Source organism: Diorhabda carinulata, chromosome 5 (genome assembly GCF_026250575.1).
Source record: "Diorhabda carinulata isolate Delta chromosome 5, icDioCari1.1, whole genome shotgun sequence".
Taxonomy (NCBI): Eukaryota; Metazoa; Arthropoda; class Insecta; order Coleoptera; family Chrysomelidae; genus Diorhabda; species Diorhabda carinulata.
Window position 1 is genome coordinate 23,265,339 of NC_079464.1, and position 16,201 is coordinate 23,281,539.

The window sequence follows — 16,201 nt, forward strand, 5'->3', positions numbered from 1 at the left end:
CGAGTAAGGTCACTCTTAGATATGAGTTTTGATACGTAAACCGGCTTCTTATAGTTTCAAAATCGTTACCACCCAACTTGTTTTTAAATGCGGGAATAAAAAAATTCTTCAGCTGCCAAATAAGGGCTATATTGCGGATGACCACTCAACTCGACCAGTGGTGTGAAAATTACGTCTTTATGATGAATTCTTCGCAACCTCATTTTTACACTTTTATAACGCCACAGTTGCCATATGAGTAGCAATGGCAAAAAGGTTGGATTTGTCTCGTGTTGGAAGACCTAGAAAATTGATTATTGTTTTATTTCTAGGTCGTTTGTAGGGTTACCAGATCGCCAAATCAAATAGCCGGACAAACAGGTAATTTGGCCGGACATTTTGGTAAAAAGGCACCCTAGATTATTGAGAAATTGTGTGTCTCAGTATTAATAGATGCAACAAAATAATTGCACGTAAAGGTATTACCATAAATCTTGTTAAATTTTAATGAAGTATAAATAAAATCGAATGTCAAATTAGTCTAAATATCTTATTGTATTCTAATGAAATGCAATAGCACCAATAAGTCATATTTACCTGCTACTACTTCCCAAAGCAACACATAATAACAATCCAAATAAAACTTCTTCTCTTTAAGCTAAATAATTTTGGATGAGCAGAAACCTGCTTTAAGAGCTCCGTTTATACAACAAACATTTTAGCTACAGTGTCAACTTGTAATCTGTTGTGTTCTTTTGACCATTGCTGATCTATCAAGGAAAACACTTTTTCAACGTGTGCGTTATGTCGTGAGATCGCAAAGTAATACTGACAAGGAATTTTGCAAAGCAATCTTGACTACTCGTTATTGTTCAGGAAACTTTTAAGGTTTTGCAGTTGATAAAAACATTTGCTATCGGGTGGGATTGCCAGCTGCCGAAGAGACCGAGGGTCAACTCGCCTGCGCTCGACCATGCTCGGCGCTCGTTCGTTTGCGAACTATAAAATGCCGGACAAGCGGGACATCGTTTGTTTTGGTTGGGCATGCAATCGATAAGTCTAATTATGTCCGGCTTTATCCGGACGCTTGGTAACGCTAGTCTCATGTGTAAATCCATTACCTATGCAGATGTTAGATACAATATTGATGCATCTTTAGCTAATTCGAATGCAAAAGAGACGCACATTTTTGACCATTAATAAGGTTACCTGGAACGGAATAGAAACAATTTTTCTACGACCAAATGATCGAGTAGTATTTTGTATATCTAAAGATGCCTCAATTTCACGGTGTCTGTCCCAAGTATACAGTTGGTTGAACCGTCCTGGGTCCTTGAAACATTACTTTACACTTGGTCCTTTTGTTTTTTTTATGATGTTTTTTTACTATACCTTACACAATCTCTTTCTACCTTGTGACTTGGACCTTTTTTCTTTACTAGGCAATGGGTTTTTTTGGTTTTGGCGTCTCTTAATCAGCAACAGGTGAAATTTCTTTCTTCAGTAACTTTTTTGGTACACTGATTTGAGGATAGTTATTGCTATATACTTTTTTGTTATTATTTTATAAAGAATATGGGCATTTACCATTTCTGTACTAAATTATAGCTCAATAGCAATTTTCCTATGCCCCTTCAACCTCCTTCTCAAAGAAGTGTTGTAACTTGCCATTTGATCAGACAGATTTATAGAAGATTTGCCTTTGTTATAGTCGACCACGGCTTAATGCTTTAAAACCATTTCTCATCATATGTCAACAATGCTTATTATCTCATCAACATACTTTTTAAAAACCATCATTATTTTTTCATTTTAGTATTGTTATATCTTTATCGTTTTCTTTCCTAGTAATTTAATTTCTTCAGCTTCTTCTGTATAATGTCTATGAGTAAACCTATTTTTTCGCAATGTTCCCAATAAAAGTGTTTGGTTTCTTTTTATCTTTCCGGCTACTTCAAACTTGTATAAAACACACAAAAAACATCATTTTTGCACTTTTTATTCGAAATAAATTTTTTCATTATTTTTCTTTGGAGTGTAAAAACACAAAAAAAATTTGGGCCCTGAGGACAGTTTTGGTTGGGACTCAACGTGTTAAGATACTAAAATTTGCTAAAAAAATAAACACGGAAAATTGTTATTCATTATCGAAGAAAATCTATTTAACTTTCAGATTTTATTAAAAACATTTTTCTAAATTTACATAGAATATATTACTATATTGAATTTGTTCTTGAAAACATGTACTACGTTTTATAACTGCCTTGAATGTTGATTGCAAACTGGTTTCTCACTCATTATTAATTTTATAATTATATGGTGCCTCAAAGATAACGTTGTTTCCAATGTTCGCTTTGTTTATTAAATAATCAAACAAAAAGAACGTCTTGAAGTATACCCCATCGTATTCTTTGGTTTCAACCCAACGTTCAGCCAGCTCTTCGAGACCTCGATAAAACCATTATTTGGGCTTATTCTGCTTCACTTTTGAGGTATGTGGTTTAGCCTTGTCATATTGTAAGAGAAGCCGTTATCGCTTAACTAAACCTGGATATTTCTTTGACAACACCTCACAAATTCGCTTCAGCTATCTATTAGACACACAACAATTAGACTCCATTCGAATCGAATCTTCTTCGTGATGGGTTGTGGTAATTGCTAAACTGACGATGTATGGTATAAGGTGTATAAGAAGGTGTAAGGGAATCCGGTAATCGGTGAGTGCTGGTACTAGTTTAGTTTTCTACTACTTCCCTTGTAACATCGATATTCCACACAGGTGGATTTGTTAACCATATATTAAGTTATACAATATGTCCCTTATTTTATGCTCCATTAACGTATCGTCTCGGATTACTTAATTTTTGTCTTATATTAATGTGACTGTTAAAGAATTGTTACTTACTATTATATTCGTCAAGATTTATTGTAAGCTCACCGTCCCTTGATGGGAATCAACGTCTTAACTTAAGCGAATCCATATGTCCCGTAGAAACTTGAAGTTCCATTAACTTACCAAATTAGTCACCCTTATTTTTGTATTGATGTGACTCTAACGACTATAGCTTTTGTATACTGTAGAATTAGTATTTAAAAGAGCATATACACGAATAGTGCGTTCGTAATAGTCCTGCCATCCAACGAGTACATTAGTCAGATTATTGAAACCACTTTATTTATTTTTATTCAAACTTTTGTTTCTTATAATGTCTCAAAAATACATATTAATCGCTTTCCATACTATTTATTTTGAAAATCTATACGTGTTTAATAAAGAGAATGATAAAAAAAATGGGCGTAGGAATTGTCACCTGTCAAAACCGACATTACCGACCAAGAGCAGACGTTCATTTTGTAAGTATCGTTTAAGGCTGACCATTAAAAGTGACGCATACTGAGCATCTGTAACCAAATTTTTATTCTTCAACCTTCACTTTTTTCGAAGGTTACCTATCTACAGAAACAAGTGTATTTAGGCAATCAACTACCCTTCGGGCAAACTCCAATGGGTGTCTTATAATGTACAGTCTTCAGGTATAATTTATTGAATAAAAAAACTCATTTGGGTATTGAACAATATTCTGAGGACTGGGTATTGACATAAGAATTAACAGTTTAGTCTTCTACTGGGTGGTCTTTTGTACCTGTTTGAATTTTAAAATCAAAGTCGTTACCAGAAAAGTTAAAATGATAAGAACCCAATTGTTAATATAATGAAATTCGACCCGAAACTAAAAACTAAAATCATTTTCTAGATCATTACTGGCATATACGAGGATATTTTGAAAAATTCTTAGCCTACTATAGAACCAAACAAAATTTCAATGTCAAAATATTTTATTACTCAACATATTCTCCTCTTAATTGGATACATTTATTACAGCGAACCTGCAACGTCTCTAGATCTTTCAAAAAAAATGTTTCTTCTTGCTCTGCAAATCAGACCTCCACAGCTTTTATTACCTCGTCGTTGGAAGAAAATTTACGACCGTTAAAACTTTTTTTCAGTTGAAGAAAGAGATGATAGTCGAACGGAGCTAAATCTGGTGAATAAGGGGGGTGTTCTAGTAATTCAAACCATAAATCACGAATTTTTTGCATGGCAACCTGAGATTTGTGTGCAGGGGCGTTGTCCTGCAAAAACCAAACACCTTTAGATAGCTTTCCGCGTCTTTTCTCTTCAATTTTTTTCCCGTAGAGTGGTCAGTAATGTCGAATTGCAATCTCTAGTTATTGTTCTACCCTTATACATAAAATCAATCATGATTACTCCATGGCAATCCCAAAAAACTGTAGCAAGAACTTTTCCAGCCGATTTTTGGACATGAAACTTCTTAGGTCTTGAAGAACCAGAGTGTCGCCATTCCATCAATTGTTGCTTTGCTGGATCGTAGAAATGTTTCCAAGTCTCATCCATAGTAATAATTCGGTCTGATAAAATCATGTCATGAACTGCATCGATATTTTCGGGGACTGACACAGAAATTGGCCTTCCCGATCGGTCGTCATGTTCAATCGAAAATTTACCTCTTTTGAAGCTTGCAGTCCAATTTTTCAGGGTCGCATACGAAGGACATTGATCACCAAGGATATTAAGCATATCTTTGTAAATCTGCTTACCTCTTAACCCTTTTAAATACAGGTAGTTGATGATGGCTAGATACTCCAATTTTTCGATCTTCACAATTTCGGTGGACATTTCAGGTGCTCGAAAGACCTAAAAAAGCCCGAAGGTGCATTGTTTGCATGGTTTATAAAACAGCGACGAAAAAACGCTATTTTATCAGGCGATATATGGATGGAGAAGGCGAAATACTTTCATGAATGGCTTGTGCGTAGAAAGTTTTCTGCCAGTAAAAGTTGGCTGGAAAATTTAAAAAGACCACGGCAAGAACTTGTCAAACAACGTAGGCGTCGTAAAACCATTGTAGGACAAATTGGATGGATATTATCAAGGAGAAAGATTTATCCGCCGAGCATATTTATAATGCAGAGGAGTCTGGTTTGTATTGGAAAATTATACCAGACAAAACGCATCTCACTTGAAAGTTATAGCTCCAGGTTCTAAAATTTCCAAAAAAAGAATATCTTTCATGCTTTGTGCGAATGCCGCTGGGTCATTGGCGAAGCACAAAAGCTATATGCCTTTGTATATGTACGAAAGCTACCAGTACATTACATGGGAGAAATACACAGGAAGCGAGACCTATATTTCTAGAGTGGCTTAAAGGATATTTTATCACTGAAGTAAAAAAAATCTTATTTAAGAAGAACCTACCGCTGAAAGCGCTCTTGCTTCTCGATAATGTGCCGGATTAAGCCTTGTAATCATTTGATGAAAATGTTTTATACATGCCTTCTAACTGCAAAACACTCATCCAGCCATTGGACCAAAACATTATTCAAAACACAAGAAAAAACGTTTTCTTTAAGTTTTTGCAAAACACTAATTGTAATCTTAAAGAAGACTACTATGAAAGAAGCTGTTTTTTCATTGGATGAAAGTTGGCATCAGTTGAAAGCGAACATTATAAAAAAATCTGTGGCCAATGAACACCGAAGAATATACAGACAATGATTTTTTTAATAAAGACTTGTCTGAGGCTGAAATTTATGGCTTCTCGCTTAAAAATGAGGACCTAAATGAAATTGAACCTCTTACCGATGGAGAAATAATAAAACAAGTAACACAAGACTGTGAAGTGGGGAAGTGTCTCCCGTTGAACCATTAGCAAGCATTTCCAATTCAAGCGCGATGCCTACCTTGAATACATGTCTTGCATGGGCTGACCAAGTGGATATATCTTCGTCAGAAAAATTCTTTGACGTAAATTACGAGACGAAGTTTTTTTTATCTGTCACGAAATACCTCCAGACAAACTAAAATATTGAATTTCTTTAAAAAAGTTTTATGAATATAAAGTTTATAGTTGGATATACATTCAAAATTTCACTATACTGTTTTTATTTTATAAAATATACCTTATAGATTCTCTGTGCTATAATCTCCACGAATCCGATCGGGGGTAAATTTTCGGAGTTCGAATTAAAGAGATCCTGCAAACAACCTAGCACTTGAATAACCAGATTTCTCTACAATTAATATAAACTACCCCCCCTTGGACAAACCCTATTCCTACCATCAACGTAAATATGAGCTCTTTAAAAAAAAACAGAAATATAATAAAATAGCAATAATTACGGACTCTATGAGCTCCACCTACACCATTCAGCAACTTCTTCCCAAACATCCACTAGGTCTTCTAATTAAAACTTAATTACACCTTATCCACCAAACTAAGGCATACGAATCAATTAGTTGAGTTTTATCGCACACCAGCATCCTAGGAAACAGTTTTCAAAGTCGTTCGGATCAAATAAAATCGATCGCTTGAAACTAGGGCACACCAAAGTGACACACTCATATATATTTAATCCAGAAAATCCATTTGAAACTTGTAATGAGAAACGTTAAACATTTATTATCCAACACTCAAAAGTATAAAAACGAAAGACTGCTACTCAACAACTTTCCAAACAAAATAGTATCACTACCAAATGAAAATAGTGATATTGCAAATATTAAGTATCTAAAAGAGTCTTAATTAATAATCTTAATATTTCTTGATCAAAAGCATGCGCAGATGAAGTTCATGTGATTGTTTCATGCAAGATCTTGACATTATCGGTTTTGTGCCGTTTTTATTGCATGCAAATAGCAATCTAGTTACTTTTGGCATAACAGATTAGCTGACTTTCGTAAAACTTAGCTTCGTTATTTTCATTGTTAAACTATGTACAAAATATCAGTAAAAATTTCTTTACTTTTACTGTTTACAGACTTGCATGCAATTTCTGGCACGTTGTATTGAAATATGTCAAGCGGCCTTTATAACCTTTGCTGTTGATGCGAGAATGAATATATATATAAAAAAATATTCGATAAAAACAACATTCTCCAACCAATCGTTCCTATCTTATTTGTTCATACGTTCATAATCGAGGTAACTTGATAAGGCAATTAATATCATTATTTGTTGTAGTTATTGTAATTAAATGAAAAAAATGGCAAGAGGTAAAATATTTGATGAAAAAATTAGGTGAATCATTAGAAAACTATAAATTAAAGAGAATTCATATTCTAATAGTGGAAAAGTCTCAAAGTTAGTGTTGAAAATGTAATTAAAAAAAACATTAAGTCCATAATGCTTTAAAGCGAATAATAAAATAGACTTTCTAATTATGCCCAGTTGATTGTACTAAGGAGTGATGCTGTAAGAAGACGTGTTTCAAGATCATCTATCACAAAGAAATTAAGAAATTTAAATGTGACATATTTCAAATACCATTTTTTTGTCTCGGTATAGGTGATTTTGAAATGAGACACATTTAATTCAAATTGTCTGAAAGGAAAAATTGAATTTCTGGCATTAGTTATGCTGTTGTGCTTAGGCCAAAGGTGTTGAGCCGTTATACTTTATGGATGGAATTCTTAATACCGATAATTATTCAATCATTGTTAACGAAGGTTTGTTGCTATCAATGAAAGAAACTTTGTCCTCGAGGGAGGATTTTATATGATGAGTTCGCGTGTCATACGTCAAAAAAGCAGTAAAATGGATATTAATATTCTGAAAAAACTTGGCATATTACCCACAGAGACTCTTATGACAAAATAAAAAATCATTAGGAAAATTGGAAATCTAGTTTCGTGAAATATGGTACAATATTGTCATGACTGCATTTAAAATTAATTTTAGTTTGTCTACAATGTTTCTCTTCAGATGTGTCCAAAATGAAACGGGACGGGGCTCCTATTTAGCCCATTCCAGGCATATTAAAACCCACTGATTGTTATCATACAAGTTCGTAGTCTCATTACGTTTTATAAAAATTTTTATGTATATTTCGCCCAAAAATATAATAACATTTGCTTCTTGCTGAACTAAATTTTTCATAATATTCATTGACTATGCATTTTTTGGATTTAGTTCATTACAATATAGCGACCATCATGATACTTAAATTTTGTTTTTTATTTTCAGTGTGAAGATTTTAAAACACAAGCAGATAGTGACACTAATAAAGTAGGCCTTGTCAATACATATATTACTCCATGTGATGTCATGCAAAATTCAGACATAGTTTTCAATTGCGTTAGTGATCCGTACAATGCCAAAGAGGTAAGTAATTAAAAATCAGACATATATTATTTAAAAATGAACTTTTAGTTCCTTATGATGAATGGTAGATAATCAAATTTGCGATCGTTTAAAATATTCACTCTTTGTTTGGAGCATTTCTACAACGATCTTGTTATTTGTGATAGAATCCGCTATTATTATATCAATATGTAGTGACTAGACATTGTTGGCGCTAACATCCATCAATTCTTGAAAAATTTCTAATTTATTTGAATTGTTTTTCGACGGTGGGGTGAATTTATAGACAATGTTCCCCAATTACTTAATTTATTTAAACACTTACACTAGTAACAAATAACTATGCACGGAACACTACACTACTTACTATTTATAATAATTATCCACTCACTTATGTAATTTATTTAAATTCACTGGTTGCTTCGGCCTGTCAACTATGACATTCATTTATTTACTGACTTCCTCGATGATAAACAAGCGACTGTTTATACAAAAAATTTCTGGACAATTCGATTCTAGAAACCAAACAGATCCTTAGAAAGTTTCCGCTTCTTTTCCACGAAGTTTGTAATCGGTGTGGTGTGTCTACCGAATTTTCCATTCTATTGAAATAATCAAAGAGGACCGGTTTCACAGTTCATGCTGTGGACGATTTCGTAACATTGATTTCTTGGCATCCAGTGCCTCATTAAAATCAGATCGCCACCAATAAAATACATAATATCTTTCGAGTATTCACATATCAAATAGAAACATCTAGAATTTCAGCAAATACTTTTAAACTAAATTGCATATATTTAGACAAAAATGTTAATGCTTATTTTTCAAAAAATTGACAGTAACAAACTTTTATTTGATAACCTTGCGATATTATAAACTCTTGTCTCATTTTTCAAATGATCAATAGCTAGAATTTTGAACGGGAGAAAGTTCTATTATAGATAATCTAAATTTAGACATTTATTCAAATAAATTTTCAATATTTTGGTTATGTGAAATATTTACAAGATTATTTTCAATGCATCTACTTTGTGAAAAACAGAAATTTTTCCCAATATCCCAATAAGCCTTCTGCTACGCTTATGCTTTTAATGGCCTGAATTTGTATAACTACATATTATGATAATGAAACACACTATTCACTACCACCACTGCACTAAAACTCATAATTATACTGTCTTACTTGCGTTTCGATAACCAAGTTATCGTCTTCAGAGACTGAAGGAAAACTATTTACCTTAGTTACTGATAATAATATATTTGTCATCGTTGTTGTCTATTAATCTTATTAATGTATACGTTATGTGATGTGGCTGTAAAATAAGAGTTACAGTATCACATAAAAATAAAAAAAAGTTTTAAAATGAGACTTGCTTCAAGTAACATTATACTGTATACCCACTTGATTCTCTTTTCTACCACTATTACAATAATGTTTGCAAAGAGTTTCGAGATCAAAAGAAAACGGTTCCTGTCGCCGTGTTGTAATGTTTTGACATTGAATAGAAGTAGTCTGTACTTACCAAGCAGAGTGTTGCTCTATTCTCGAGATCTCATAATGGGAAGTAGAAAATCACGTGTTTTGGTAAACGGCGGAGAATAATAGTTCTGACTGACGGGTAGGATGCGACCTATAATGAAATGCTTTGATGATTTAGAATAGAGTGTTATTTTTTTACTGGGAGATTGTGGTTGAAGGGACAGAAGAACAAGGGTCGACGAAATCAACTATTTTAGAAATTTTTATTATAATGGTATTTATTTTGGATTGTTGTAACGGACTCACAATAAACGAACATGAAACCAAACTAATGGTCATAAGCAGACAACAACGCGGCGAAGCTCAATTACTTGTCAATGGAAATAACATAAAGAGAGTCAATAAATTTAAATATCTAGGATGTTTGTCCCCCCTAATTCCTAGATTGAGGGTGATAAATGTTATATTTTGCCAATTCTTTTGTATGGCGTGGAGACGAATTCTCTACTTTTTCTCTCGCACCTATCAAATAGCTAAAACTCCAGAAGTTTTTAGCTTGGCAATAATATTTTAAGTGCGATTTTTTGCAGGCAAGTCTATATATTTGGTTTTGTAATTTAAATATGTACCCTTTGATATCACTTTTGATTGGTTAGCAGATCGGTGTAGTTACCTATATTGACTTCACATCTGCTCTACATCTGTTTCTACACAGAAGTGTAGAAGGCAAGTCTATCTAGGCGTATTCTGTGTGTTAAAAACTAAAAACATCTCATCTGGTTATCAGATCGGTGAAGGTCGATCTCCGACGGTTTCTTCTACTGTAACGTTGTCAACCGATTTTCATAAGAATTACCCAAATATCACAAACACTAGTCCCCCACGGATCTCCGTCCACAGCAAAACAGTATTCTCTTAGATTTTGTAAAAACTACGACCTGGGAAACTCTAAATAACTACCAAGATAAGGTATTTTAGTTTATTCAACAATTTGGAGATTTATTAATGATATACGCACAATACACTTCCCTTTCACACTCCTTGTCATATAATTTTCCAGCAACATCTAATTTAGAGCATTCATGACTCTTATTCTCATATTATTGCAATTACGACTCTGACTCACAATAAAAAATTGGCGGAAATAGCATGTTCCTATGAATTTTCTTCTAGCCTTGCGTCTCGAAACAAAGATTGTTAAAGTTTTGTTACATTATCCGAAGAAAATAATTTATCACACAAATATTTTTCAAGGTTGCAAAACAATCTGTAATCGCTGGGCTTGTGAATGCTTAACTAATGCTATTGCAGCTGTAGTAATGGTGGCCCTGTGAATGATTGCGTTATCCCTATGTAATGCATATTTTTCCAGAGTCGTTTTTTTATCGCTAAACATAATTTTGGAATTAAATTTGCATAAAAAGCGCCAGCAAAAGTAACTCCCTTTTGCAGGTATCTAATAAAATGCAGCATCCTAAAATACGATTAGCATGACTTATTCTGCTGGACGTTGTATATTGAATTTTTTCGTTGGTGCAGTTACTCTACTTTTTGGATTGTACGTCATACTGATCGATTCATTATTCTTCGTTTATTATATCTTCTCTGTATGTAGTTAATCTGATATAATTAACAATAATTCACATTTTTTTTAGAAAAGCACATATGAAAATAAATTTTTGAGTAATGAAATATAACCAAATGTTTGATGCGAATCAAGTACTGTGTGACGCAATATTCTTTTGTTGACTAGAAAATCGACAACTCATCGGATAGCGTATGTTATTCAGTACGAAATTATTTATTCGCGTTTACATGCGGCGCACAGCCAACATCGATAAAATAATATAGAGCGCACACGAAGAAAATTGGGTCAAATCAAAAGAACAGCATAAATCTTTATTGTTGTCGATCCGCTTTAAGAAGAAAGCAAATTTCGATTTTTGTCTAATTAACTAACGACCCTCATTTTGTAATAATGTAATTGAAAACATTTATGCGCCCCAGGATAGCTCTTTAACCATTAATACCCAGATCTATAAACTCTTCTTGAAAAAATTCGATAAAACTTTTATCAATTTTTATTTTGTAATAGTACTATTGAAAGTACAACTGTGAGCATTATTAATTTAAAGTGAAGAAGAATTTACATAACTATTGGTACTTGGATTGGCAACATATAACGAGATCAAAGAAATAACATCGTCTATAGTTGTATTAGTACTTATTGGATTGTTGGTAGGATCGGGAAAATTTACGGTGTTGCTTGAAGTCGAACTTTTTATTGAGCCATCTACGTAATCCTCCGCAAGTGTGTTGAATTTCTTTATTTGAATTATATCACCATATCGTTGGTATTTATATTTTTTATAAATGTTTACCAAGCTTAATCTATTGTCAGATGTTGTATCAGGTACTGTGATAATTAAACATTTCCGGTATTATCAATTTCGTTACACTTCATTTTATACAATTCCTCCCTCCGCAGAGCTTCTGAGATTCCGAATATTAAAGCTGAAAGGTGTTACAAATAATATCTAAGCTTACATTAAATTTTTTTGCTGTCATATGCAATGAACAGTTTTGAATAAGTCAAGTGTTGAAGACTTCCACAACTAGTAACATTCTTTCTGTGGAGCTGTTTATGCCTTTTTTAATGAGCCACTCCATAAAAGAATTATATTCCTTTAAATACCGTTCCCTGGCTTTCTCAGAGAGAAGATTCATAGTCGCTGCAGTTGCCGATTCAACAACATCTTCTGGTGTGCAGTTTAAAATTTCTTCATTATTACACTCTGTCACCACTAATAATACTACATTCCTTCTAATTAGACAAAAAACGGATTTTTTTGAACGAATATCAAGAAATAAAAGTGTGACAGTTTATCGGAGAAACGAATTAACATGAGAAATAAAGCGTTTACAGCTCAATATTTTGATAAAACAATTCACGCTTTTTGACCGATTCAGAAATTACATTCTTTATGAATGTAAATGAATGAAAAAAAAAACGTGAATATTATAACGGACGTAGAAAAATATAGTTATAGTTTTTGATTTTAAAAGTGGGTCGCTAGTGACCCCTAGAAAAAATTTTAATATATTTTTTTTCAACAAAATAAAAGAAATGTACTATTAAAAATTTTCCATGTTATGAAATTCTTCAAAACACTTGTCGTGTGGAGGAACTAGACAACTCTCGAATGCTTTAGTGGTTTTATTTTTACAAAGAGAGTATCTTTATCTTGTTTGTTGATAGACTATTAGGTGTAATTCTTCTGAAGAGATATACTACACAGAAGCTTTCCTGAGTCCAGGTTACACATCTACTTTCATTTTATCTTTCACTGAAAATCTTCGCCATTTTTGCACCATACTTCCTTCCATCTTATGCCTATAACACCAATGTGCTTATCTATCGCACTATCCATAGTTCCCTTTTTTTCTCATTTCATTATTTTTGAATGGTTCAATTTACATTTCATAGTTCTGTTCCGATATTTATGTCAGTAAGTTGTTGTATTAGTTTTGCTGAAGTGAAGAAATTATCAAAATAAAATGAAAAGCGCAAGCCAGTGTACACTTTTTGTTAAACATCAGCAAAGTTTAGCACTACTGATTCACGAAGACCTAGACTAGTTGTATTGGTGGTTTCGTACCTGATAAATTTCACCTTACAAGCAATAACCTGGCTTAGTACTGGTAAGTCGAGCTTTATAGCCAAATCGTATGGGCTTACCGCGTATGAATATATGCTTTCCATAATGGGGAATCATTGATTCATCTATGGATAGGTTTGGCTGTGAAGATGCATATTGCAATAATTTCTCTTTTAAAATTGATCGAAGTTTATATATTTTGTCCCGTTGATCTAAAGCGGTGTTATCCTGCATATTTCCTCAAATCGATAACGTTAGCGTTTTTTTCCTAAAAACAATAAAAACAGAAAAATATTATTGTTTCCATATAGTTTTATAAAATTATATTAAATGTGGATAAATATAATAAATATATTGAGAAAATATTAAAAGGAAAAATACTGACCAACAATAATTTGAAGGCATTGTCTTTATCTTTATTTTTGGTCGTATTCAGATGCATGTAGAAACAAGTACGTGTCTGCAAGAATTGCGTGGTTGTGATGATAATCCGACCCGGGTATTTCTAACTAAAAAAAAAGGTTGTGTCGCCATCTAGATATTGTAGTAATAATCAATTTTATTTCTATTTCTTGGGTCGTTAATGACCCTTTGGGCATTGATGGGTTAAAATACATGTATTCTCCTATGTACCTATGGTATTTAAGCTTGACCACCTTGTATCCTCAAAATTCTGGATTTTATTTAGGTACTGAACTTTATCTTCAAGTGCAAAATATTGAATAATTAAATAGTGTATATGATGTATGAACAGATAAATATAATACTTATGTTATTAAGGAGCACTCATGGTTTATGATGATTAACTTTATGTTTTGCATTCACTTAGGTAAAATTGCATTGCGCGAAACGAATGGAGTATGAATATTTTATTTCGATCTGACTTTTCACTAAAAGTAATTACGCTCAAAAATATGCACTTCAATTCCTTCGTAATAACAAGTAATCATCATTGCCATAAATTGCTCTTAGGTAAATCCGTGTTTATATTGTCATTGAATTTCCGTCTTACATATTGATGAGATGTGCTTTTAACATAACATTGTCTTCAGTGGTTACTTGAAACCTTCGCTTTTCTAGGACCTTCCCATCAATTTCTACGTACTTCTAACTTTGTTTACGGGTTCATGGAGTGCGGTTCAAATAATATTTTGAGAATTTGTGCCACTATATTTACTATATTTTTTTATCTTTAAATTCTCGGGTAATATTCCGCAAACGGTTAACATTGGTGTCAGTACGAGTGGCAACGAGAGTTTTTTCGGGTTGATTGTCTTCTACCAATTCACGTCCCTCCTAACCTGCTTTGCCTTTACAAACAAGTGTGTTTCTTACATACAATTGTCTTCAAACACCAACTGCAATTTGCAAATAATTTTTGCCAGATTTCACTAAAAATTTAATGTCAGGTTGCTTTAATATGAGTCATATATTTTCACGAACTTTGGACTTTGGAAATAAATCTTGATGAGGGAGTTACTTTGTTGGACATATAAGGACGAAATCACGCAGTTCTGCAAATTCCCGAGGTATGACTATTGCTACACCTCGTATACCTACTAATTGCGATTTGAAATGTACATAAAAAACAAATAAAAACGAGGAATATCAGAATAATATCAATCATTTGGATTCAATATATCAATTTACAATACACAAGGACATTTTTAGTACCTAGTTATCAAATTATTTAAGTAAATATGAAATCGTAATAATTAGTAAATACATTATTGCTATCTTTTAGTAATTCATAATATAAAATTAGATGAGAATGTTAAATTAATGATAAGTTGATTTTGATCGTATGAAAACAGTTACCTAATAACTCAATTTGAGAATTGAGCATAAAATTTCCAAAGAACTAAACTATTCGAATTTTACGATAATAGACTTTGCGAACTCACACAACAATAGATCTGGTAACCTTACGGGTTAATGAGACTAAGTGGGAAATCATGTGAACAAGTAACTTTCATAGATGCATTACTCGTGTATCTGTGGCTTTTTCCTTTTGGAATAATTTCGGGATGTGACACCAAAGCTTCAAATTGTGGCTGCATAAATGTGCAATTCCACATAACGTCTTTGCAGTGATTTTTAATGCAATTCTTATGAGTAGAAGCAACATTTAAGCTTGTTCAATAGATCCGTTTAAATGGAAATAACCTGCATCGCTCATCATTAAAGAAACATTGTCGTTCCTTCTTAAAATAACGTTCGTGATTCTTCTGAATAAATCTTTTGAAAATAACATTTCATTTCATTTGTCAGGATGCGCTGTAGCAGTCCACGTGGAGACCTCGAAGAAGTGAAGCTTTACACTTTATCATTCTGTGTCGTACGAGGAGGATCATTCGATTTATTCTTTTTGACAAATACTGTTAGGTACATTCTTGATGCGAAACCAAGAAAATTTGAAATCTAAAGACTAATTTTTAGATAAAAAAATATTAAACTTTGTGGAGGTAATTTCTAAACTTCCAAACTTTTCGACAAAAACCCATTATCTAATTATTTGAAAAATATTTTGAAACAAATTTTATACTAGAACAAATACTATATCAAAAACACATTCTTCACTTCACAGACTTCACAGATAAAAGTCATGAAGGGCATAATACATTATCCAAATATTTGACTAAAGTAAAATCTAAAACACAAAAAACAAAAAAGGATTATTGTATATCAAGTACCTTGTACTAATTGTGACTCTTTCTACATGGGGCAGACATCTGAGTATTTAGAAAATAGATTGAAAGGTCATGAATACGATAAAAAAAATATAACCGCATTAACGAACTATTAAATTAAATTAAAAAAAAAAACAAATTCAATTATAAAGATGCCAAAATTCTTGAAACGGAATCTGATACACGAAAAAGAGAATTTTTAGAAATGGTTCACATTCATAAGAACCAACA

At 32.7% G+C, this 16,201-nt stretch overlaps 1 protein-coding gene across 2 annotated transcripts in view; it reads left to right on the forward strand.

The window, feature by feature from the left end:
• LOC130893607 (cytokine-like nuclear factor N-PAC) overlaps nucleotides 1-16,201 on the forward strand; it is a 93,291-nt gene that overhangs the window by 64,253 nt on the left and 12,837 nt on the right. For both annotated transcript variants that reach the window (XM_057799840.1, XM_057799839.1), the window contains one exon: nucleotides 8,025-8,162. In XM_057799840.1, the coding sequence (XP_057655823.1) occupies nucleotides 8,025-8,162 (138 nt within the window). The remainder of the gene's footprint in view (nucleotides 1-8,024; nucleotides 8,163-16,201) is intronic.